Source organism: Balearica regulorum, chromosome Z (genome assembly GCF_011004875.1).
Source record: "Balearica regulorum gibbericeps isolate bBalReg1 chromosome Z, bBalReg1.pri, whole genome shotgun sequence".
Taxonomy (NCBI): Eukaryota; Metazoa; Chordata; class Aves; order Gruiformes; family Gruidae; genus Balearica; species Balearica regulorum.
Window position 1 is genome coordinate 82,225,129 of NC_046220.1, and position 24,064 is coordinate 82,249,192.

The 24,064-nt window shown below is 46.1% G+C and overlaps 1 protein-coding gene across 5 annotated transcripts in view; it reads left to right on the forward strand.

The window, feature by feature from the left end:
• Positions 1–24,064, forward strand: part of SETBP1 (SET binding protein 1) — a 268,181-nt gene that overhangs the window by 14,968 nt on the left and 229,149 nt on the right. For 3 of the 5 annotated variants that reach the window (XM_075739708.1, XM_075739706.1, XM_075739707.1), the window contains exon 2: positions 2,414–3,074. The exons of the other annotated variants lie outside the window; for them this stretch is intronic. In XM_075739708.1, coding sequence (XP_075595823.1) covers positions 2,583–3,074 — 492 coding nt within the window. In that variant the 5' untranslated portion in view covers positions 2,414–2,582. The remainder of the gene's footprint in view (positions 1–2,413; positions 3,075–24,064) is intronic. 5 annotated transcript variants of the gene reach the window in all.

Genomic DNA, 24,064 nt, shown 5'->3' on the forward strand with positions numbered 1-24,064 from the left:
AGCTTTTACCACCTTGTGTTTGTGTTGCAGCCCAGGAGCGTGTGTACATTGCGTCCCTCTCCAAGGAGATTAACAAAGTGAAATGACAGATAAATAGAACAGCTTTTTTTTTTTTTTTTTTTTGATTGGACCAGTTGGCAGAGGACGGTAACCCTGACTCCCATCACCTCCTTAGGCACAAAGGAGAGGCAAGGTGCAAGGTCAGTCAATTAGGTGGAGTAGCTCCTTGCAACTGGGTGGCTTTAATGTACTAATTGCGTTAGTAATTAGCGACTACCACATGGTAAACACTTGGGTTCAAAACTATGTAAGAGCATTAACTAACCCACCCTACAATGAGTTTGAATGAGGTAAGCGTTATCCTTGTTCTACAGGTGGTGAAATGGAGAGATTTGCTGACCAAAGGGTGAGTCAAGGCAGGCCTGCAGGAGACCTTGGATCTGTTAGTTCTTTAAGATCATCTTAAAGGAGATCAGTAGCAGCAGCTCTGGGAACTGAGTCTCCTCCCTGTTGCCAAAAGATGTGCAACTTAAACATAAGTAGTTTTTTGGTGTATTTCTATCTACTGTGAGCTACAAAAAAACATCTCTACGGCCAGATGGCAGTTCAGGCTCCATGGTAGTTCTTCCTTCCCCCCCTCCTTTTTTTTTTTTTTTTTTCCCTTCTCCTTTGCTTGGGCTGTCAGCTTGTGCTATTTATGGGAACTTTATTTGAATTTGTGTCTGTTGGGACCTGGGTGGAGGTCACCCAATGATTTCATGGAGCTCTAGGATGCTTAGGACTTTCCATTAGTAGCCATATGTGCCAGGGTCAGACAAGTGACCCATGGCCATACTCCAGCGGAAATATGGATATATAACCAATAAAAGGTGATTGTTATTACTTCTTTTTGAATTTTAAGCTCATGCAACGTATTTTTAAATAGCAGAAAGAAGGCATTGGTACAAGGACATGCGGATTTTCTTGATGAGCTGTGCTTTAGAGTAGAATCATCTACACTGACAATGCTGTTATGATTTGGTGATAGGTAGAAAGATGATTTTTGTTTCATCTTTACAGTTTATTGCTACTAAGAATGGCCTGGGAAATCCCTGGCTGCGCTCAGATCTTGCTTGCAGTTGGTCAAGGGGTGGGTTTTGGCAGTGTAGCAGAGTTAATCTAGTAGGGAGCTATTGCTGAAAGAGTAGGTCTGCACCCCCAGCACCTACTCCTGGCAGTGCCGCCTTGTTTCTGTCTCTGTATGCCAGGAACTATACTCCTCTGACCCTCTGGGGAGCTGTTTTTGTTGAAGTAGCAGAAAATCTCTTTGTTTCTCTCTGAGCTACTCTTCTGTTAATTTTGTAGCCTAAATTGGCTTACCATGATGGGGGGGGGGGAGAGATGGCTATATGGGGGATTTTAGGGAAGGCGTATGAAAGCACCTCAGCAACTTTAAAAATATCCTACGTGTATTTTTTTCTTTTAACCAATTGCTTGGTATTTGGCTTAGTCGTTCTGTCATTTAGTGATACATCTTTTGCCTCAGTTGAACATTCACAGCTTCTCCCACTAACTTTGACCAAGACTGTCTAAGTTACTGAATATGAGTGCTTTCATCTCAAAGGGTTTAATCTGTGATGTTTTAAAGACAGCCCAAATTTGAAAAGATGAGAGCGCAGCCTTTGCCACAGAGCAGACCTGGTACCCAAGGGCATGAGGAACTCTGGAAAACATTGAGTTTAGTTTTCCTCCATCACCCTCAATACTCAGGTCCCTGGCATGCCCTTGCAAAAGACCCAAGTGGATTATCCTGCAGTTCCAGCATCCCGGGGAGCATCTTGGGCTGCAGGCAGTGTGTGCCTGGCTCAGCGTGTACTGAATAACTCATCCAAAGCAGAGTCAGAAGAGCTGGCAGCCAAAGGCACCTCTCTCTTGCTTGGGAAGTAGGGAGTTTGAAGCTTCTGTCTGATTCACAGGGCATCACCATGTTTTCTGTCCTCTGGTCACTGGGTTATTTTTTTAACCTGTGGCAAGGCTCTGCTTCCCTCCCCCCCCCGCCTCCTCTAAAAAACTGTGTGACAGCAAGCACTTTGAAATAACGAGGAGGTTCATGGGTGTGGAGACCTGGTTAACCCCTCATTTATTTCCCAAGTCCAGAGTTGAAGGTGTTTGCATGTATACACCATTTTTGTTGGTTTTTATATATCCATTTTCACCAATTTAGCAATACATGTGGCTATAGTTTCTCACTTTGCTATACCAAATCCAGCCCTCAGAAATGCTAGCCAGCCTCAGTTCCCGTTTTGCTTCAAGGAAGGTCCTTGAGATGCTGCAGGGGAAGCCCAAGCGTGCTCCATTTCAGTCATCTCCACACTCGCGTTTGATACGTGTGCACATGCTAACTTCCTTTTTTTCTTCTCCTTTCTTTTGACAGTGGCAGATTTAGTCTCTTCTGAGCTCCTTGCAGCCTCCGGGTGATTGGGACATTGAATTTGGCAGACACTTACCATTCGTTCCCTGGGATCGTACCTGCCCTTGCTCTCCTCATCGCCTCCTGTGCTCCCCTTCCCTCTGATAGAACTCTAGGGTGTTGCGATACTGCTATGGAGCCCAGGGAGACTTTGGGCAGCTCCCGGCAAAGGGGGGGTGAGGCAGACTTTCTGCCAGCCGCTGTCACCTCTGCGAAGCCTCCACCTTCATCCGGCTGCGCGGGGGAGACGATGCTGCCTGCTGCGGGCTCAGGGAAAGGGATCCCGGTGAGCGGCGAGAGGCTGGAGCCCGAGGAAGAGGATGAGCTGGGTTCTGGGAGAGACGTGGATTCCACTTCCAATGCGGACAGTGAGAAATGGGTGGCGGGAGATGGCCTGGAAGAGCAGGAATTTTCCATCAAGGAAGCTAACTTCACGGAGGGGAGTTTAAAACTAAAGATACAGACCACCAAGAGAGCTAAGAAGCCCCCAAAGAACTTGGAGAACTATATCTGCCCTCCCGAGATCAAAATCACCATCAAGCAGTCTGGGGAGCAGAAGCTTTCCAGAGCTGGGAAAAATAGCAAAGCAGCTAAAGAGGAGGACAGATCGCACTCCAAAAAGAAGGTAAGCTCTGTTCTTTCCCGTATTTCCCCTTTCCCCTGAAATCAGGAGAGGATAGGATTAAACCTGCTCAAAGAGTTTGTGTCTGAGACATAACCTTGGCCGCAGAGGAGGTAGTACGGAGCGAGTGCCATCCTGCGCTGCCGCGTACGCTGCGGGGATGATCCTGAGCTATCCTTCAGAGGAACCAATTCAGAAGGGATCAAAAGTTCAGCTGGGCCTCTTCTATTTTTGTGCGTAATTGAGATTTAAGATTAATCATTACATGAGTGATAAATGAAGGAGTCCACTTCTAAACCGCTTTGTGTCTGAGCGCTAATGTTCGAGCCATTTGGCAGTTAAAGCTTTCGACTACGTTTTTAAAATACAGATATGTGCACAGCGAACAATTGAATCCATTCCTGTACACCAGACGAAGGGCTCCATTATTCTTGATTACAGCATTGTGCTAGCAACACTATAGTTATGCTTTAGAAAATACTCCCATTATAAGTCTCATGTTCTTCCAGATGCGTATCATTTTCTTGAAATATCCTTCTGGAGAGAAGTTTTTTGTACTTTAAATTTAGGTAAAAATTGATCTTTTTTTTTAATTATTTTTTCATTTAGTCAAGGAGAGGAAGAGGGAGGGAAAGAAAGAAAATCCTTTCCTCATATGAGCTGTTTTCAGGAGCACCCTTTTGTTTTGCTGCTGGCTTGATTTTTCAGTAATGTACCCTACACTTATTCTTTAAAACAAATTTAGTTCAAGTGCTTTAAGCAGCAGTAGTGAGGGGAGGAACAGCTGGTGACTACTCATGTTATTTTGGGTGAAGTGGGGTTTTCTGTCTTAGGCATTAGACAAAGGAGCTTTGGCCAGGTTGAAGCTTTATCATAGTACAAATACTTCACCTCTGCCTCTGTAGTAACACACGGGCATCATGATGGATTCAGACAGGAACCCAGATTTGATGAAAGACTCATGAGTATCCCCAAAACCTGGACAAATTCATCTGGGATATAGGCATCCACTGATTGGAGCTTGGGGCATGACTTGGCTTTCCTGCTCATGCAGCTTGGATCCCTCGCTGTGCAGAAGGTGCCTGGTTCTCCCATACCTTGTACACTTGATGGATGCTCAAAGGACGACTTGAAGCCTTCAGGAGGCTAATCGCCAGTGGCTCTTCCTGGAGACAGTCTCCTCAGCAGACTGACTTAACCCAAAAGTTTGGTAACTCTAAATCACTTTTTGAGGCATCAACATTTCCCATTGACTCAAGGCGGAGCCCAGGGAGAGTAACATTGCTTACTCTGAGACTACTTCTCTTAGAAACTGAGAGAAACTGGGTTTTTTTTGAGGAAAAAAAAAACAAAACAAAACCAAACAAAACCCCACAAAATCAAGGGTTCTTTTTTCTTAGAATTGTGCTAAGTGGTGTACTCCATGTGCACGAAAAAAATAACTCTTTTTAGCACAGCAGATGTTTGGCCCTATAATACACTGTGAAGAGATTTTCCCACCTATTGAGAAGGATGGGCTGTCTTCTTAGTACCAAGCAATGTCTTATTTCCACTTCCTTTCCTGCCTGAATACTTGCAGAGGTCTCAGGGGAACTAGCGGTTATGTGAGACCATGCTCGGTGACAGCAAAGGTGTCACAAGCAATCCCTCCATGGTCGTGCAGGAAGAAAAAAAGACTTGCAAACAACTGCCTACCATGCATGGACCATGGAGGATAAATATGACTGCTTAGAAATTGGAGCTTTCATTTCCATTTATCAGCCATTTAGATGAGCATGGAAGGCACGTTCATTCCTTCATGTGGCAATCCAAAAAGGTTAAATAAAGCTAACTATAAGGAAATTATGTGCCAAACCTAACAAGCACAACAAAAACAAAAAAAACCCCATCTTGTAGAGTGGTTACGCTCAGGGTGAGACTTTAATTGCAGCAAGATAAGGAGTTTGAAAGAAGCAGATTGTGGCCCAAATGTGGCTGCATCCAGCTTGCACTTGTGCTGTGAGGTCTGAGCTGGCTGGTGCTGTGTGCATGCCCCTTGCACAGGCTGGAAATGCTTTGGGACAGCACTGGCCTAATCTGGCCATTAAAACAAAACAAAAAAAACAGCAGGTGGATGCTCTGAGCAGATGGGGAGAGGGCGGCTGCACCAACGCATCCATTAGCATAACACCCAACGGCTGCTGCCCGGCAGCTGCTGAGCCGTCGCCGTGGCAGAGAAGTCCCCAGCAGGGATCTGGAAGACCCCAGTGCTGTGATCTCAAGGGGTTTGATGCTTGGAGACCTGCGACCTGCATTACCAGGATGGTAAATAACCTGCATCCTTGCAGCTGAAGGGATTTTGCACATGACTGCCTCTTAGCTCGTAGGTTGCAGGATCAGACCTTGGCTGTGAACATCTCATATCAAGAGGTGATGAAAGGCACTACAGGAGAGGGAGGTCGCAAATCAGTGGTAGCAGGGTTCCAGTGCTGGCAGTACTATTGTTTTCATGGCCGATGTGTGTGTCTTGTGGCAGTTACAGAGATTTTTTTTTTGGGGGGGAAGATAGTTAGGAGGAAACAGCAAGTTAAAACTCGAATAGAGCTAAAGCTGCCTGGTCCACCTGTGGGTTTCACTGGGAGACAGGAGTGTGCAGATACCTTCTGCATGTACTTGCAGAACCGTTGAGAGCTGCGGTAGTGGTTAAAAAAAAGAAGTGATTGTCACATTTAAATGATTCTGGTGGTTTTGATATTTCAGAGTTGGGCTGTTTGATTGCCCGTTGCTTTAATCAGCAGAAACTCCAGAAAAGCAGCTACCGGCAGCAGGGAACAACACATTTAAACCAGTGTGGCAGATCTTCAGCTGGCATCACTCCGCTGTCCTCCGTGGATTTTTGCCAGGAGAGTCTGGCCCAATGTACGCATTTCCCTTGCGTATTGGAGCAGCATCATTATTTCAGTTTTTCCACCTTGCTTATGGATGCAGAGCATACATACAGGCCCCACAGACCCATATATAAGGATGGAGGCCTGAGCATAACCCAAGCTGCAAGTGCCGCGCTTGTGTGTCCAGTGGGTGGGATGGGTTGTCCTGCACCTCATGGAGTAGGACCTGAATTTATCTTTCCCCCTGAGGAGGAGCAAACTCTGTCAGGACTTGAAAAATCACTTAAGTTTGTTGCATAATAACTTCAGCCACATCTCCAAGTAGTCCTCAGTGCTTTGAAATACCACTTCAGCATTCTTGCAGGAGTTTCAATACACACAGCACAGAGGGCAAGTAATGAAAACATGGAAGCAATTTAAGTAACAGCATGTGGGTACACAAAGGGCTGGTAATGCCAGCAATGTAAAAAGGGGCTGTGAACTGGGGATATAGCATTTATTCAGTGGCCACTTAGGGAGGAAGAAGATATGCCTGTTCCTAAGCTTTCCACTGCTCTGCTAATTAGGCAATAGGGGCTAGTGCCTGATTTCTAAAGCTGCGGTCTGGGGAACACTGATGATTAGAAGGGGGCTCTGCAGAAAGCCAGGCTGCTCATGTGCCGAGGCCTGGGTTTTTTTGCCTTTGATTCCAGCTGCTACACTATATTAAAAGACGTAAACATACATTAAATACTTTCCTCATGTTGCTTTTCCGTGTGAGCAATCGCCCCGGGGATGTTATGCGATCGTGAATGGGAGGGGAGGGAATCCAGGAGAGGATCTTGCTGGGTGCGGTTGCTGATGCCCCGAGGCGGGGAGGGAGGCAGAGGGTGAGAGAGCATCAGTGTTGGGAACCTCTGCTCTGCCAGCTTGAATGCTTGGCTGCAACCCAACAACTTTTGGGTTTGTTTTTTTTAAGTCGTGACCATGCCAAGTTTCACATCAGCTTCCCCTTCTTGAAAATAAGAGTGAAGGTATTTTCCTAACCCCTTTTCTGGGGCTGCTCAGAAGGTGGATCACAGCTTGGGATGTCCATGCTGCTGCTTGTGCTGCAACTGGAAAATGCACAGATGTTCTGTAAGCGTTTGTTCTTATTTCAACCCTTTGGTGCCTGGGGATGGAGTGGACTGAACCCTTGCCACTTCTAAACCCCCAAATGACTCCATTTCATTTAGTCTGATTGGAGAGGGAGGGAAGAAAAAAGCCAGGAGCCCAAAGGATGTCCTGCCAGCACACTAGCGAGCCCTGCAGCTGCTGCTGTCCCACCTACAACACGGTTGCTTGAGTCCAGCATCCTCAGCATCACCAAAGGTGCATTCTCCTTTGGGTAAGGAAACATGCTCTCAGTCTGGAAGGGCACTGAAAGCATGGCACCAAATGCAACAAAGCAATCCACCAGCATTTCCTGCCTGCCATGTAGCATTTAACAAGCCCCAGATGAGCATTATTTACCTGGTTTTGTTTTATTTATTTATTTTTTTTCCCCTCCTTACATTTGCTGCCCTGTCTGTTTTTTTGTGACTGCAAACGCTTCATTCACCCCCCACCCCCTTCTTTCTTTAAGCGTAGCCCGACAAAGTTTCTTTGGAGTTTCCATCATATGCATAATGTCCTGCTTCAGGGGATGTAAAATCATTTTTTTGTAATTATTATTGCACTGGGGTTTTTTGAGAGCTTGGGATGGGTGAATGCATTTTATTGCTGAGAGATAAGAGGCAGCAAGTCAATTGGAAGTAAAGCTTCCTTGTGTGCAGTCAGAGGAAACTCTATCCTTGTATTTACTTGCAACATTTTTTTTTCCTTTAAGTTCCTGCAGGTTTTTGCCATTCCTCTGCAGGAAGTGGTTCTAGCACTTTTTCCCTTGAAATTCGATTAATCATCTTCCTTTCCTCTGCCCCACACAGGCAGCTTTCTCCTGCAGTTTGTCTTTCCTTGAGGACTCTCTCATTCTCATGCTTTTCGCTTTGTATTCCTCCTTATTCCAAAAGATCATGAACGCTTCCCCCCTCCTTCCCCCTTCTTTGCATTGCTGACTGCACATTGCACTTTCCCTCCAGCTTCTCATGTGCATCTGCAGCTCTTGTTGGATTACCCCTGTGCCGGACTCCTCTCCCCGGTGATTTGTGTGCGTGATCATCCAATTGCTCATAGTGCATGCTTATTCCTCTTTGCTAAGGGCATCCCCATGTGAGATGTCCTGAGTCAGCTCTTCCCGTTGCGATCCCAAATGTGACTCAGGGAGTTGATGTAAGTGCTTGCTCCTTGTGCTGCCTGTGGCTCAGCAAGGAGGAGGTGGTGCTTGTGCATTTGTGATGGTACCTGCTTGAAGTTGCAGGATTTGATTTTTCCTTTTTTTTTTTTTTTTTTTCTTTCCCAAAAGGATGGAGCCCTTCAGTCTGGACCTGTTTCTCTGCTGGTTTGGTCCCCATTCTTGCTTAGCAAAGCCTTGAGGCTGCTCTAAGTGATTCTGGTGGCAGACACCTGAGGCTCACGCCAGCGTTGTAGACCTCAGCCTCTGCCCAGGTTATGGAATAGTGGTAGAGGCCCAGAAATGCCAGCACAGTGAGGAGTTTTTTTCTAGTTGTGTGTAAGGTGAAACTGGATTTTTCGGCAGCTGAGAGACCAACTCAGAGCTGCTCTAACAGGCATGAAGCTCCTGGCATTTTTACAGTCTTTCTACACAAACGTATGAGTGCAGAGCTACACAAATTCAGCTCTTTGATATTCATCCCAGGTTTCTTTTTGGCTAGTTTTTCTTTCTACCGCATTGTTAATAGCACAGAAGAAACGGCTGCAGTATGGTACCCTCCCACCACAACCACCTCGGGCTCCCCCCAGAAAGACAGCAGGAATTAATTTCTTTGGAAAAACTTCAGAGCTGAGAACCACTCAGGCCCAGGTTCATCTTACTCCTTGAAGGCACCTGAGGTGCCCAGACTGGGAGCTGAGTCCTCTTGTGCCCCCAGTAGTGACCTGGAGGAGGCTGGTCCCTCCTGAAGGTGGTTCAATCCTTCCTGTGAAGAGCAGGGAGAGCTGGATCCCAGCTCTTCCTTCTCCTTCTCCAAAACCTGCTGGAGTAGTGACTGCCTTGCACCATGTCATGGATATCTTGTGACGGGAGTAAGGCAGAGTTTCTTTTCCCGCTTGGTGTTCTGTCAGAGCTAGCTGATCCCCATCCCTCACTGTCTGTATGCTCCCAAAGACCTGTTACTCTTTTTTTTTTTTTTTTTTTTTTTTTTACACATAGTCAAGTATTTCTTAAAGAAGCAAACATCTGGCAGTGAAGAGATGGGCTGGGGAAATCTAAGCAGGCTTTTACCACCTAACACGTGCCAAATGAGGAAGACTTACTGTATTTGATTAGCTGCCATATAAACAGGGGTTGTGGAGGCCATCCGTGTCAAGGACAGGTTTTGTTTTGCAGCAGTCCCTCCCACAGCTGAGTTTTGATGTCCCTCTCTGACATTTCCTTGTTTACTTGTGCTGCGCCTCTCTTTTCAAACTGTGACAAAATGTCCCCAGTGCTGGTTTTGGGGTTGAGGAGATGTTGCAGGGCTTTAGTGGGGAAACAGCTGGGACCAGTGCAGGGAAAAAGACGGTCCAGCTGGAGGTCCTGTAGCCCCCACTATCAAACTGCGGGAGGGGACGGGTGCTGCTCCCAGCAGCCCTGTAAAGACTTGGCCAAGTCAGTGCACACTGTGTTTCAAAAGCACCTTGGCCTCCAGGCTAACAGAGATGTGCTGGAGACGCGATGTGCTGGCATGTGCACTCAGAGATGCAGATCTCTGTACTGGTTGTGTCTTCATTTGCAGAGAGATTTTGGGATGCACGTGCTCATGTTCCTCCAGCATCAGCTTTTGCATGCAGCACTCCCTCTCCTCTCCCCTCTCCCCTCCTCTCCCCTCCTCTCCCCTCCTCTCCCCTCACACACACACACACACACACACACACACACGTCTAGCTAGCCCCCTCAGGTGAGACCTAATCTTTGACATGCTTCATTTCCAGCCAGGCTTCTTGCTGCCCCTATTCCCCTGCATAGTCAGTGATGGAGTCGTCTTGAATTCATTTGAATGGAAAGAGGGGCTTCAGCTGGTACTCTCAGCTTGTGGTTTTGTTTTGGTTTGGTTTTTTTTTTCTTTTTCTATGAGCACTGAAACTTGTGAAAGTTGGTTTCTGACCACTTTCCTCTTACGTAGTTTCTCTGGTGTCTAATGATGAGTGAACTTGCTGGCCAAGCCCTCTTTGGGAGCCCCTCAGAGGTCCTTTTCTTCTAGCCAGTGAACAATTTGAACAAAACATTTTTGAATATCTGATCTCAAAGATTTCTATTCTTCCATCAAGTTTGATCAAAATTGGTCAGAATATTTCAAAAACATTTAGGAGAGGGTCATGCAGGCAGGCAAGGAGTTTGTGTGTGCGATTGCATAGACACAAATAGAGTGTGATCACGTTAGCCTTGTTTCCTTAGGAAACCAGTCTAAAAATATCCAGAATAAACATGTATTGTTTTGGTTTTTAATGCTGAGACTTTTCCAGCTCTTGAACCTTAAAATGATTCCATTTGATATGTAACCCTCGAGGACATGTCCAGTTAGCTTGTGTTTTTGTAAGAGCATTGTTTTCCATTTCTTGCCATGACCTCTACTGTTAATTAAGACCTGTGGCACTTGGATCCTTCATTTCAGGAGACAAAATGCTATTTCTACATCATGATTATATTTGGACTGCAAGCTGCAGGCGATTGCTATCAGGAGAGGGATTCTCAAGCTATGGTTCATGCACTAGTAGCAGGACACTGCTTCCAAGTAGGATGGTCAGCCTGGAAAAAATTCCGCTTCCTCAGGGTAGTATCAAGCAAAATACTTGGGGGGGGGGTGGGGGTGTGGTTTTTTTTTTTTTGGGGGGGGGGGGTTGGTTTTGGGTTTTTTCTTTCTTATGGAGCTGTGGGCTAGCAGTGAAAGAGACAGTGTAAGGGCTAAGGTGTCTTACTACAGAAATGAGGTTATGTATTTAAGATGTGGCTTGGACTTTGGCCACAGTGGAAGACAGCATTGTTGAAGATGAGGACATGTTCATTCAAGATGGACAGTCAAATGCATCTGTGTTTGCAGAACTAAGTGTGTCTCCAGCAGGCTCGTTTTGTTCCTATTGCACATTGGTGTCTACTGTGGTGGGTCTTGTATGAAGGCATCAGGACAGCCTGTCCTCGTGCAAGAAGATCACAAGCTCTGTAGAAATAAAAGGAGGAGAAATGAAACCATCTTGTCTCTTAGCACAGCGTGTGAGACAGTAATGAGATTAAGTGACTCACTCAAGGAACCTGTCACAGGCCAGGGTAACGCTTGGGCCCTTTTCAGTGCTTAACTGTGATACAACTGAGTCTCTCAGGTGCCTGATCTTCAAGCACTGGGTGCACAGCCTTTCTGGAAGCCAGTCCTCTTCTACATGTCATTGAAACTGGTGAGTTTGTTTCAAAATTATTAACTCTCTGCATCTTCACTGGTAGCTTAAGAATAAAATTTATCTCAGGAGTTAGGGCTTGATGCAGAAATGCAAGGGGGTGGAGTTTTGGGGCCAGTGTGCAATTAGTCAATCTAGGTGCCCTTAATAGTCCTTTCTGGTCTGTAAACCCTAAAATGTGGTAAGAGTCAAATGAGGAATATTTACTGGAGGACTCATTATCTTCTCATCAGTTTCTCATGGCTCTCTGTCTCACATGGGTGGCAAGGTTTGTAAAGAGACATGGTATCTTTTATTGACATCAGTGTTACAACAACTCTACCACTATAAACCTGGGTGGTTCATTGAGGAATTTCAGCACTTTGCAGCGTCTTAGCTTCGTGTGAGCCGCTCTCCATCCGCACGGCTGAAAGATGAGAATCAGCCTGGAGGGGATTTGCAGGTAATTTTGCCTTGCCCAATGCTCTCAGGAGGAATGCGGTGGCACCAGCAAATGAGGCAGAGGCCACGGCCTCTCTCTCCTTGCTGATGGCTCTGTCTGATGAGGAGAGAGCTGAGCAGTGGACGATCAGATGTGTCACCACTGATCACGCCCTTGCTTCACCATGAGGCAATGTTGCTGGTTCCCCACCTGGTGCTTCTCTGAAAAGGCACTTCTGTAACGCGCTTGGCAAGCTCTTCCCAGGAGGACACGTAGGAAATAATTTCCTCATACCTTCAAGATAGAGCCTACACTGTATTTTCTAAATGGACATTTTTTTAGTAGTCTCCCCCACACTCCAGCATATGGTAAAATATTGTGCTGGCCTGAGTAGCTTCACCTACATTTTACCTGCTGTATTTCCAGGTGGGTAATTTGTTGAAAGCTCACACTTCAGACTAAGAAAAATAGACCTGAGGCACATATTTTTCTGCTGGGGAGCAGTGGCACTAAAAGAGAATTGGTCAGCCCTTGCTTGTGCCTCCAACCAAAGTCTTTTCAGCTGTAGGGACAGTCCCTACATCAGTATCCTGCCTAATGTGTATTAGCGGGGAGCTTGAAGGCACTTGTTTTGTTGCATCTTCCACTGGGAACTGATGGTACCGGATTGATGACGTGGTTTACTTCTTGTACCCCATGTACGTGCAGGTTAGATGGGCATAATGAATTTGGCTTGCCTGTCTTCTGACACTGCGTTCACTATCGCTCAGCTGAGTAGTCTTCCCAAAGACAGCCCTCTTGCTTTCCATGGGATACTTTTCTGCAATAATTTATGTAATCATTAGGACAAATTCCTTCCAGCCTTTTCTCTCTCTTAATTCCATTCCATTACTTGTAATTATATTCCTGATTTGAAGGAGAAGTGGGGAAAAGCCTATTTCCTTCTGTGACTACAGCACAGCGATCACAAGAGGAACTGGGAAGAGTGTGATGGGGAGGGATTGATCTGTCCTTAGGTCATTGACTCTGGGCATGAGCAGGAGCTGTCTCGGGGACAGCAACTGTCAATGTGCTTCATGGGAATTTGTGAAGCATGGGGCAGCTCTGCGGGAGGGCAGCACATCCTTTGCTGCTCCTTGTCCTTTGGTTGGCAGATGTGGCATGTAACCAGGTCATGCTTCGTCCTTGGAGGCAACTTGGGTGCTTGGGAGGTGGAGCCTTTGGGTCTGCTTGGGGCACCCTTGGAAAGAGTGGGAATTTGGCTGTTGATGTCATCTGGAGGGAAAAGGAGGTTTTAAAGAAGAGGAAGGAAGCTTGTGATGAACAGCCAGATCCTTCACCTGAAGCATTTGAGTGCAGTAGAAGGGCTCACAGTGATTTACCTTTGGCTTTCTGCATCTGCAGGAGTTCATATTACTGATGTGTACGTAAGACTTTGGTAAAGTAGGATGGCTGCTAATTATTGTCTAAGTAAGCCTTTTAGTATTATGTCGTGAATTTGGCCGCTGAACTTCACTTCCACCTGCTACGATGTTGGCGTGGGGGATTGTCTTAAGGTACTGAAAAAGGTGGGATGGAGAAACCCTGTCTTTTTCAGTCTGTCTGGCCTGACTTAAGCTAATAAAACTTAGCACAGGCCTGTGGGGTACAGCAGCTGCATGCTGGAGATACAAGTCAATTCAGTCCATCTTGGCCACATGGTTTAATAGGCCTCTGTGAAATCCCTAGGTCAGAGGCCAGACACCATGCCCATCTTTGTCACATCTCGGTGATGTGTATCCTGCCAGGTTTTTCTTTTTGTTCCCTCCCCGGCATGGAAAGAACCATCTGCCGGGTTGGCTTTCAGAAGAATTTCGAAAAATACCAATTTCCCTTTGTTGTGAGAAGGGGGGTGGGGGGGTGGGGGGGGATTGGGACAGAAGGGGGAAGGAGAGCCTGACCTAAAACCAAGCCAGTATTTGCAGGGGTTTTAGAATAGCTCGTATTGTGTTTCCTACTCCCCAAGGAAGGGTTGTCCTCTTTCTTCTTTTCTCTTTGATTCGATTCCCTGCCACTCTGCGAGCAAGTCAGAAGCTGCAGCTGCTGCTGTCAGCTGGGAAGGGAGTCCCCTTGTTTAAAACCCATGTGTTAATCTCTGGTTAGAAAAAGTGAAATTCTTTATACTCCCCGTGTAAGTCCTCTTTGCTTCTGCTTGCCTGCAGCTTCGCTGCCTGCCCACAGTCCTTGCCCCTTGTGTGAAAATACAGATAGAGGCTGAGCCCAAATAGCCTCGACAAGGAGCACAGGTAGGATAAAGGTCCATAAATACATAAACCCAAAGACTGGGCAAAGCAACCAAATCTAGTTTTAGAGAGGGGGGAAAGAGTCGGAAAGGACATCAAGCGTGTTGTGAGGTCTGGGGAAAAATTATGGGGGGCTTTGCAAGTAAAGGGAGCCGTTTTTGTTGTGGCTGCTGGACACAGATGGGTAGAAATGTTTGCTCACAGGGGCTGTGCTTTGTTCCTGAGGAAAAGCCATCAGCCCAGTGGGAGAGGAATTTAAACAGTGAGGTAAGGAGAAAGGAGGATTTAGGCTCTGCCAGATGGAGATGGCGAGGCAGGTGGTGCTGGAGAGGATCTGATGGGTAAATCAGAGGTCTGAGGGACTCAGAAATTTTATCATCAGGTGTGATGCCACAACGTTGAAGGGTGAATGTAAAGAGTGGCTGAGGTTGAAAGGGGAGAGAAGGAAAAAATTTTGATTTTTGACCATCGCTTTTTCTCAAAAATGCGCTCCTGTCTTTCCTAGTGGAACAGGAAAATGAATCATCATGGAGATATGGAGAAAGGAGTTGTTATGGGTGGTGTGGACCGAAATTTGAAGGCAGTACCCTATAACTATTGTGTCTGAACACTACCAAAGAGTGTAGGTTTTCAGCACTTTCCTAAGGTCCTCCTCGGTTTGCAAGTGGAAAATCGAGGCAGACAGAAATGTCTCACCCAGGGCCACCGGAGAAGGGACCCTACCTTCCAACTACAACAAGGGTCCCTGTGCACACCCTTGAGGGCTTGGTGCATCCATCAAGCTTCCACCACCACCCAGCCCTCCCCATCCATGGGCTACAAGAAACATGCAGGGTCCCTGTGGATTGTCCCTACCACCTTCTCCCAGACGTGGTGGTGGGGGCAGAGCAGCGGCATCCCATGGTATGGGGTGGGCTGGCAGGTGGCCCAAAGCTCTTGTGCGCGGGCTTCTTCTTGGCAGATTACCCACAACCTCTGCTCCCCGTTTTGGGTGGTGGGAAGGAGCCGGCAGCCGCTGTCTGTCCCCCACCCCACTCCAGTCCCTTCCCCGCCGTGGCCCCTCGTTAATAAAAAGGCGTAATTGGGAGCCGACCCTCCATCCCGTCTGGTGTGAGGCCATTTGTGTGCCGGAGGAGGAGGGGCAGATCCGGCACTTGGGGGGGCTGGCAGCGGGGGAGAGAGGGAGGGAAAACTCTTTTGTTTGTTCAAGTAATTTAGACCTCAGATTTCTTTTATTTTTTTTTAAAAGGCAAAAAAATAAGCTTGCTCAGCACTGGTAAAGGTGTATTCCTGGCACATAAAAATATCTCAATAGCAAAGGGAACAAAGTGCAACAAAGAAGTGTGGATTTAAGCATTTTGCTTTTGTTTCTCGGGTTTGTCAGGAGAGATGTGAATCATTAAAAAAAAAACCAAACCCACAAAAAAACTCCAAAGTAAAATCTGTTTCTGACCTTCACAGAAATGTCCGCATCCCAGCACTGTCTTTAATTGTAGAAGGACTAAAAGCAGAGCGCAGGCTGAAGTCTGCATTGATTCGTGCGTGTTGCTGCTGGGTGTTTGCTTTGTGTCTGCTCCACTTAGCTGGGCTGAGGTGAAGCATAGGAGACTTGCTGGTTTTTGCAGCTAATGAATTTCGCTTTCTGCTTTATATGCACCATTGCCTTTGGAGTCGAGACTTTCTACTTCATGTACACTAACTAACACATTGCCTTTGGTGTCTAGATTGCAACTCTCCAATGTGCACTTATTCCCCATCATTCTCTTTAGATGCTTTTTTTTTTTTTAAATGGGAATGAAAAAATCAAAGAAAAAAAGTAACAAACATTTTTCAGTTCCTCTAGGTTCAGTAAAACTCACCTTTAAATCTCATTGAAGGGCCTAAACTAAGCAGAAAGTATCTGCCCTGTGATGGGCTTTTCTGTAGAAACCCTTGTGTTTCAACTGTGTGAAAGTTATGGATAAACGCACATGGGATAGGCAGAATCTATTTATTTATTTATTTATTTTAAGGTAGAGATTAGGGTAATGGTGTGAAAGAATGAATTAGTTAGGGCAAATCTTATTAGTGTCCATTGTAAGCAGAGAAGCAGAGACATATGTGAGCACTTGCAAAATTATTCCTTGTTTATTCAGCTTTGTAACCGAAGCAAATTTTTTTGCATAGTGTCGTTTATTTGGCAACTGGAAGGGTGTGGAAGGTGTATGTTATATGTAGCAAAAAGGAGGGAAGGGGGGGGGGGATGCAGTATTGGTATTCCATTAAAACTGATGCTCGGTGCTTTGTTTGTCAGGTTTTGGCAAGGCTTTTTGCTTTGAAAGCCATTCAGAGAGGATCGGAGCAGATGGCAGGGAGATCCTGTTTGTGTTATTTTTGGACATTCCCATTGAAAGTCTCAGATTGTTGTCCTTTTTCCCCCCTTCCCCCACTCGTGTATATTTTTCTTTCTTCCTTCCTTTACCCTTTTCTTCTTGAGGACTTTTTTGGTTTTTAAAAGCATATATTATTAATAATACAACATCACCTAAAAGCCGGGTGAGTTTCTGATGAACCAAGCTGTGGATATTTTATTTCTGTCTGCCTAGACTGTCTACTCCTGAAGCGGTACAAGCGGTGTTAGGAGGACGAGTTGGGTAGGGATGGGAAGCCAGACTGCCATTTTGGTGGGTTCAGCTCAATAGCAGCACATTTCCCTGGTAGATCAGCAGCTGTATTAAGCCCAGGCAGCAAGTTTAGATTGAGGGGCTCTGATAAAACAACTTCAGTGACTTGCGTGACACACGCTCATGACCTCCGTCTTTTTTAAGCCCTTGTGGTGGAGAGGGACAGCTGTAGATAGACTGGAAAACTGAACTATGCCCTGGCTTTTCATGGTGGTCTTCCCATGTCACTGGTGAGATTCATTGGTCTTAGGCGGCCTGGAAGGCTTTTGTTCTGCCATCATCTGCGCCCAGATTATGCTGGGAAGAGAGAACTTCATTGCCTCGCATTCCTGGCATAAGCAGTTTTCCCAAGCAGTAATTTAGCTTCATATAACACCACTTGAAATGTCTGCAGTGCTTTTCATGTGGAAGTCTTCACCGAAGCCCTTCACAACCTTTGTGCAGGCAATCCAGCAAAGCTGAACCCAGTCCAATCAGTTAAAACCCTTGGCTAGCCCACGTCTATCAGCGAGGATGTGCACACACAAAGAAGATGGGAGGTCTTGGCTGGAGTCGGTATCCAAAAGTTCAGGTGATTCACCTGAAGCTCATCCAGATGATTAAATCTCTTAAGCTAAGCTGGAAATCTCGAGGAAACAAGCTTTCTCATGCTCATTCTGTCAGTGGTTAGTCCCATCTGGAAGCAGATAGTTAAATCCTCAGATCTTTACATCACCTGATGTTAGAGGTGCTTTTTGCAAAGGAAAATGGTCTAAAAGGACATTAAGCTTTGGCTCGGAAAAGTGAGCAAATGAACTTTACAGGCTTTAGTTTAACTACCATAACCCTTTAAGACAGTTTGGTGCAGGTTTTGTTTGAGTTCAAGGTGATGATTCATGTTGGTTTTTAGATTGCTTGAACCTGTATACCCACATCCTCAATTATTTTTTTTTAACCGATGCACTGAGGGAACCCACTTCAGAAACTCTCATTTCGTTCTTAATTGAATGAAAGCTCAGAAGTCTTTTACTTGCATCATAGCACCTGGGTTCCAATGTTGTAGCTGCAAGACAGGTCTGCTCAGACAGTAATGGGTGATCCAGGATGTGTGAAGAGATGTCACCTGAAGTGCATTTCACTGGCTAGAATAATCTATGGAGGGGGAAAAAAAAAAGCAAACACCGAAACCTCACCTTCCTCTTGCCGTTACCTCTTTACCTCTTGCTAGACGATGAACATCCTCTTGGCAGGATTTTTACTCTGCAGCGCTGACTTTTACACCTGCCGTATTAAAGTTTGGCAGCTCTTTCTTGTTACCTACTGGATGAGCCTTCTGCTCGGAGGACCTTCCCCTGCTCCTGGGGCAGCACGGCTGCTCTGCCCTTCGAGAGCTTCCAGCAATAAGGGCTTTCCTGGTCTGGCACGTTGAGAAAGGAGCCAAGCAACAGTCTCAGCCTAAACAAAAGGCAAACTCAACCTGCTGTTTATCTAGTTACTTAAACATGATTTAACCTAAATAATGCACACTGTGACTTGGCCGGGGAAAAGGGGGAAGGGGAGGAGAGGGGCTGGTTTCTAATGAGCCGGGAAACAGCACAATTAATTACATATGAAGGACAGATAACAGACAGCAAACTGTCTACAGTAGAGAGAAACAAAATACCAATGTGAACAATTAAGGCGTCCACGTGATGGAAGGGTCAGCGATTTGTCATACAGCGGGCGGCTCGGCACGGCCCCAGGAGAATGGCGATGGACGCTCGGCTGAGCGGCCGGCTGGGGAGGAGGCTGGGCGGGCATGGGCTTTTGGGGTCCTCTGCCATCAAAGTGGAGCAGGCGCTTCTGAGGCTGACAGGCTGCGCTCTGGGCATTATTTTCATCACATGCGCTTTTGACAGAAGAACCATTAGCTACTAATCTTGGTGACACGTGAGACAGGGAGGAGAGCGGTTAAGGGGGAGAAGAAGAGCAAAGGCTCCGTGGGCAATTAGGTACCTGCCTCAGGATGCTGCCGGCTGTGCAGAGGAGAGCCGAGATGACAGAGGCCTTCCTCCCCTCTTTTTAAAAAGAAAAAAAAAGTGTTAATTTTCCTCATCGTATTCCAAATACGGAAACACAAATCCCAGCTGCTGGTATATCAAATTCTTTGATGAGTGTGGTCAGAGATTTGCACCCTCTCTGCTCCCTGCCAAAACTGCAATATTGGAGTCTGGCATAAGTTATCTCCCCCTCTCCTTTCATCCTCCCTGCCAGCCCAGCCCTCAGTCAGCCCTTGGCTGTAAAGATTTGTAGGTAAAGGCCGATGGATTAGCCTAGGGAAGGGCCAAAGGTTAAATGAGCGGGGCTAGCAGCATGCAAAGGGCTACGATTGAAATATTTGCTGAATGCTGACAGGCAGCAGAATAGAGGCAGACAAGTGGCAAATTCCTGTTTTCTCCTCTAATTGAGAAAATATTTTGAGTGGTATTCACGCGGGCTGCAAACTGAGACTCTGGGAAAGTCAGCCAGCTGGGGAGGAGAAGGAGGGGAGGACTTCAGTGGAAACACCATTCCTGCTAAGCCTGTTCCCAAAAACTTTGCACTTACACTTGTGTAAATCCCTGAAGCTTCGTGCTTATGTTTTGCTTGGTCATTTTTCCCATGCAACTGCGGCATCAAAATACTCCCCCTCTGAACTCAAAATGTGTCCCAAGCAGAGTTTGACCCATTCCTGATGTTTTTAGACCCACAGAAATCTTGCTTTGCAAGTCTAGCTTCTTGCATGGAGGTGCTATGATGAAAAATCTGGGTGTTGTGAGGATCCAGCTATCATCTCCTGGTCAGGAGGTGAATGAGATTTTTCAGCACACGATGTGGATGTGATTTGATGATGTGTTGCTAAAACATGACAACCACTCAACCTCTGAGTATGTCCACTTGTAGCGTGGATAATACTCGGCTGCGTTTCAAGCACAATTGATGCGTGATGCCCGCGTGCCTGGGCAGGGCTGTTAGAGTCATTGTGAAAGGGAAGGGAGAGAAATTGTGTTTGTCTGGTGCATCACAGGTTGGCCGCACCAAGTCCTGCCTTGGCCCAGCCCTCTGGCATCCCTTGCTTGCTCTTGGATGTGGGTGGGAAATTCTGGTGGCACTTGGGAGAAGGAAATTCCAGCCTGATGTGACCAAAAGCAGTTAGCTGACCTTTCACACCCTGACATCTTCCTCCAAGGGGTGATTTAATCCTGCACATCCCCTCTGCCCTAAGCCTTCTGCCTCCCCCTTCCCCAAATGCTCCCGCTAAAGCTGATAATGTACTGAAAAGGTTTCAATTAACATAATTTCCTTCTTACTTAGAAATCTGTGATTAGTTAAGGAGCTGGGCAGAAAGGGAAGAAAGATGTAAAAAGAAGCAGTTCCTTGAGCCAAAAAACAGCACGAGGGTCAGCAGAGTTTACATTCGCTTCTCTATGCTCGTGTCATAAAACTCAGAGACTGGCTTATAAAATGTTTTCTGGTGAATGCCATAGCTCAGCAGGGGAAGGTTTTGGCAGGGGTATATCCTATTCATGGCCAGCAAGTTGTGTTGCATTTGGGCCCTCAAAGTCTTATGTGCTCCTTAAAGATACCCAGGAGGCAGTCGGGAGCTTTTTTTTATAGCCAATATGGGCTTGTTTAAAACTTCAGCGTTCGTCAGCAGGTCCAAAACTTTGTTGTTAAGCAAAGAGAAAGAGAACTTGCCTTGCTTTGTGAATCACCTTCAAGTGGGACACACCGAGGTCTGCCAGGGTTCCCTTCTGCTGGTCCTGCCTTACAGCTGGCCCTGGAAAGCGAGTGACCAGATCAGCGTGATACTCCTGCTCCCAGAGCAAGGCAAGGGACAATTCTTTTCCCATTGCATGGCCATAAAGCGGCTGGTATGTTGGGTTGCTTGGCGCTGCAGATTCGTGCCTTGATTTAGGAGACCTTTATTAGGACCCCTGTGATGGGAGCAGGCAGCACGTTCACCACCTTACAGTGGGAAAACTGAGGCACTAACATTCCTCCTCTCTGCATACTGCTCTGTATCAGCAAGAGCCGAAAGCAAAGCCCCCAGCTCGTTCAGTCACCAAACCATCCTTCTGCTTTTAAATCACGGGTCTGTCTTGACCTTCCTGTACCCCCCCTGGCTGCTGCCTGGGTTGCACAAGTGAGAACAAAGTGACACTTGTTTGCCTCGTCCAAAGAGCTCACTCAAGCAGGTGATTGTCTTGCCTCCTTTTTCAGTTCCAAAACAAAGTGTTGAAAGTGTTGTCCTGGGATGTAAAAAAATCCCATGTATTCCCCTGGGACTGGATTTTTGCTTTCTGAGTGTAAGTGGCACTGAAAGGAAAAGAGGTCAAGATTGCAGGATACAGGGAATAATTCCCAGGTGCTGAAATTAGGAGAGAGAGGTGAGCACTTGTCTTCTGTGCTTCTCACATGGCAGGGAGCAAAAAAGCTTTAACGACTCTAGCTGCAATTGCTAAAGACCTGAACCTTCATTTGCAACCCTGCCAGAAAAAACTGAGCAAAAGGATGAGAAGTCAGTCAAAACCAGCTAAAAACCCCTCACTGTTTATTTGGCTTGGGGATGGTGAGAGGCCAGAGGATCTGAGACCAACACGAAACTGTGTCTTGCAGCAAAGACCATGGTTCTCAGCCGTGAACCACTGTTCACCTCCAAAAGGGAAGTTTCTCCCTTCCGTGTTCAGCAAGGGAGGTTTGGTTTTATTTAATCGTGAATATTTTCAGCACATGTGCTGTATCACATTTGCATGAAGGTTTGGGGCTTAAACTCCAAAGAGATTTGGACCTCAAAACTCAGGACCATCCAGTAGGCAAGCCAAGGAATTGGAAACATGGATTTTGTGCTTAAAATAAAAATATCAAGCCATTAAACCTCCTCTGCAAATAAGGAATATGACAGCAGAGGCCATGATAAAGGAGGTAGTTCCTAAGGTCTACAAGGCATTTTGAACACCAAGGTGATATCTGAGCCTCATTTCATTTTATTTGGCTTGCTCTGTTTTCTAGTCAAAACGAGAGAAATACAAGAAGATTTTGAGTCAGCGCTGCTTTTGGTTTTTGTTTGAATTTGAAGCCCCAAAAATGAAAGGGGAAGGGAGCGAGACAGGAAATATAAACTGAAACTAAAAAGGAGACTTGAAGAAGCCCAAGAGAAATGGAAACTCTGAGCTTTGCCAAGGTGTCTTCAGCTGTAACGATCTGAAGGTTGAGCTCACCCTCGAGTGGGAAATTATATATTTTCACATAACAAAAAGAGAAGAGCTTCCCTCAGGGGACTGATGAGCCTGGTCAACTCAAAAGTTTTAGTTTCTAAATAATATCCGTAATATCAACCTCTTTTAGTAGAGGGTGTTTTTTTGTGGGGAGAGCCAGACCACTTTGGATGAGTTTTCAGGGGAAACTGAGGCTTACAGCTATAACCTGAATTGCCACAGGTTATTCATACATGACATTGCTGTTCCAAAAACCTTAAATTTCACAATTACCAGGCTAGTGCTTTATCCTCCAGGCCATAATGTTTCTCCAGGGTCATCTAGTCAGTTGCTCAGGATTTTATGTTGAGAAGAACCAGCTTCTGACCTGAAGTTTAGAAATTTGCCCCGTTCACAAAGCAATTTTTTTTTTTCCTCCCCACATGTGGTTTCTGATCTCAGTGGTTCAGTTCTCTTGAAGAGGTTAAAAGAGCCTCCTGCCAGCCCCATGACACAGTTTCAGAGAAGAAGTGACCAAAACCAAGTCTGGGTAAATGTCTTGTTTGGATGTTTGTAATCTGACTCAGCAGCCCAGACCTTGCTTTTTATCTTCTCAGATGAGTGGGTGGGAGGGTTGGGTGATAACAGTTCAAAGCAATGAAGTTCCTAGCATCTGGAGCTGTATTTTACAGTAAGGGCTATCAGCATCATGATATTATTAATTCAGTGGCTTGTCCCATTGCTGTAACATTTTATGACCAGGACAGCGGCTCAGTTCATTCCCATTTCCTACAGGACACTTTACTTGTTTGGAATATTTTAGGCATTACAGATATACTTCATCTGTCCCCCGTTGACTTTACTTGTTACATCTCAGGCAAATATGATGAGAGACTCTAGGTGAAAGTGAACATCAAATGTTAAAAACATGGTGAAGAAACATGGGTGGGAGGTGAAGAAAAGGAAAAGTTTGGTAAATTTTGATAGGTTTGGTTGGAAAGATCTCCCTCAGACTCTGAATGAAAAGAAAGTTGTCCTTGCCTTCCCCAAAAATGTAATTCTTTTGTCAAAGAATGAAACTGCACAGAAATTGGAGTGTTTTTCAGGCTTCAGATAAACACAGAAAAATCTACATTGCCTTCGGGGAATTTAAATGAAAATAAACATGCTTTTTTTGGCCACATTTGGCTAGATGGGAGACATCATTGGGCTTGAGGTTTGGGGGTTTTTTGTTTTTGTTTTTAAACTGACACCATTATTAAACCAAGTCCAAACTAAAGATTTATAAAGTGTTCAAGTTCCTCCCACTGGTTTGATTTAGACCTTTGAAACTCCAGGCAGGCCAGGGAGGAGGCTGGCTCCGACGGGCAGCAGGCACGGTAGCTACCGCTCTGCCCTGGTCTTGCTGTTCCTCCTGGGCTGCCCTTGGCCTCTGCTGGGAATTAAGGTGCTTTTGGTTGTACTTTGTCTCCTTCAGCGCAAAACAGACTACCTGGCCAGTTGCTGGCTGTCTTCTTATGCTTGCCACAGACTTGCCTACTACTGCTCCAATTGCTGTAATTTTAGGTCCAGCTCTTGCAGCGGTATAAAAACCCCAAAGCTTTTCTGTCCTTTCTCTTGCTACCAGCATGCAGGCCTAGGTCTAGTCTTAAACAGTAGATCTGTGGTCCAGTATAGCTCAAAGCTTTGGGGTTTTTTTGAATTTCCAAACCGGGTGCTGAGGCAGCTGATGTGGGGGGTGGGGAAGGGTAAACAGCCTTAAAACACCCCTAAGGGAGTAAAATGAGAACCACCAGCTAAGACAAGCATTGTGGCCTTTCACCAGCACCCATCCGCTTCATGGCTGGAAGATGTGGGACTCTCAGGATGGAGGGGCTCTGGTTTTCAGGCTGCTCTCGCATCTTTGATGTTTCGTACTAGCGGTATAGTTGGGCTTCCTTGGCCAATGAGTGACAACATCCCTCAGCAATAGTCCCTGACCGTGTTCCCTCTCCTGCCAGCATGGTTAGGCATGATACAGCACTGGGGAAGCTCCTCCTTAAAGGTGACAAAAGTCCTTTGGT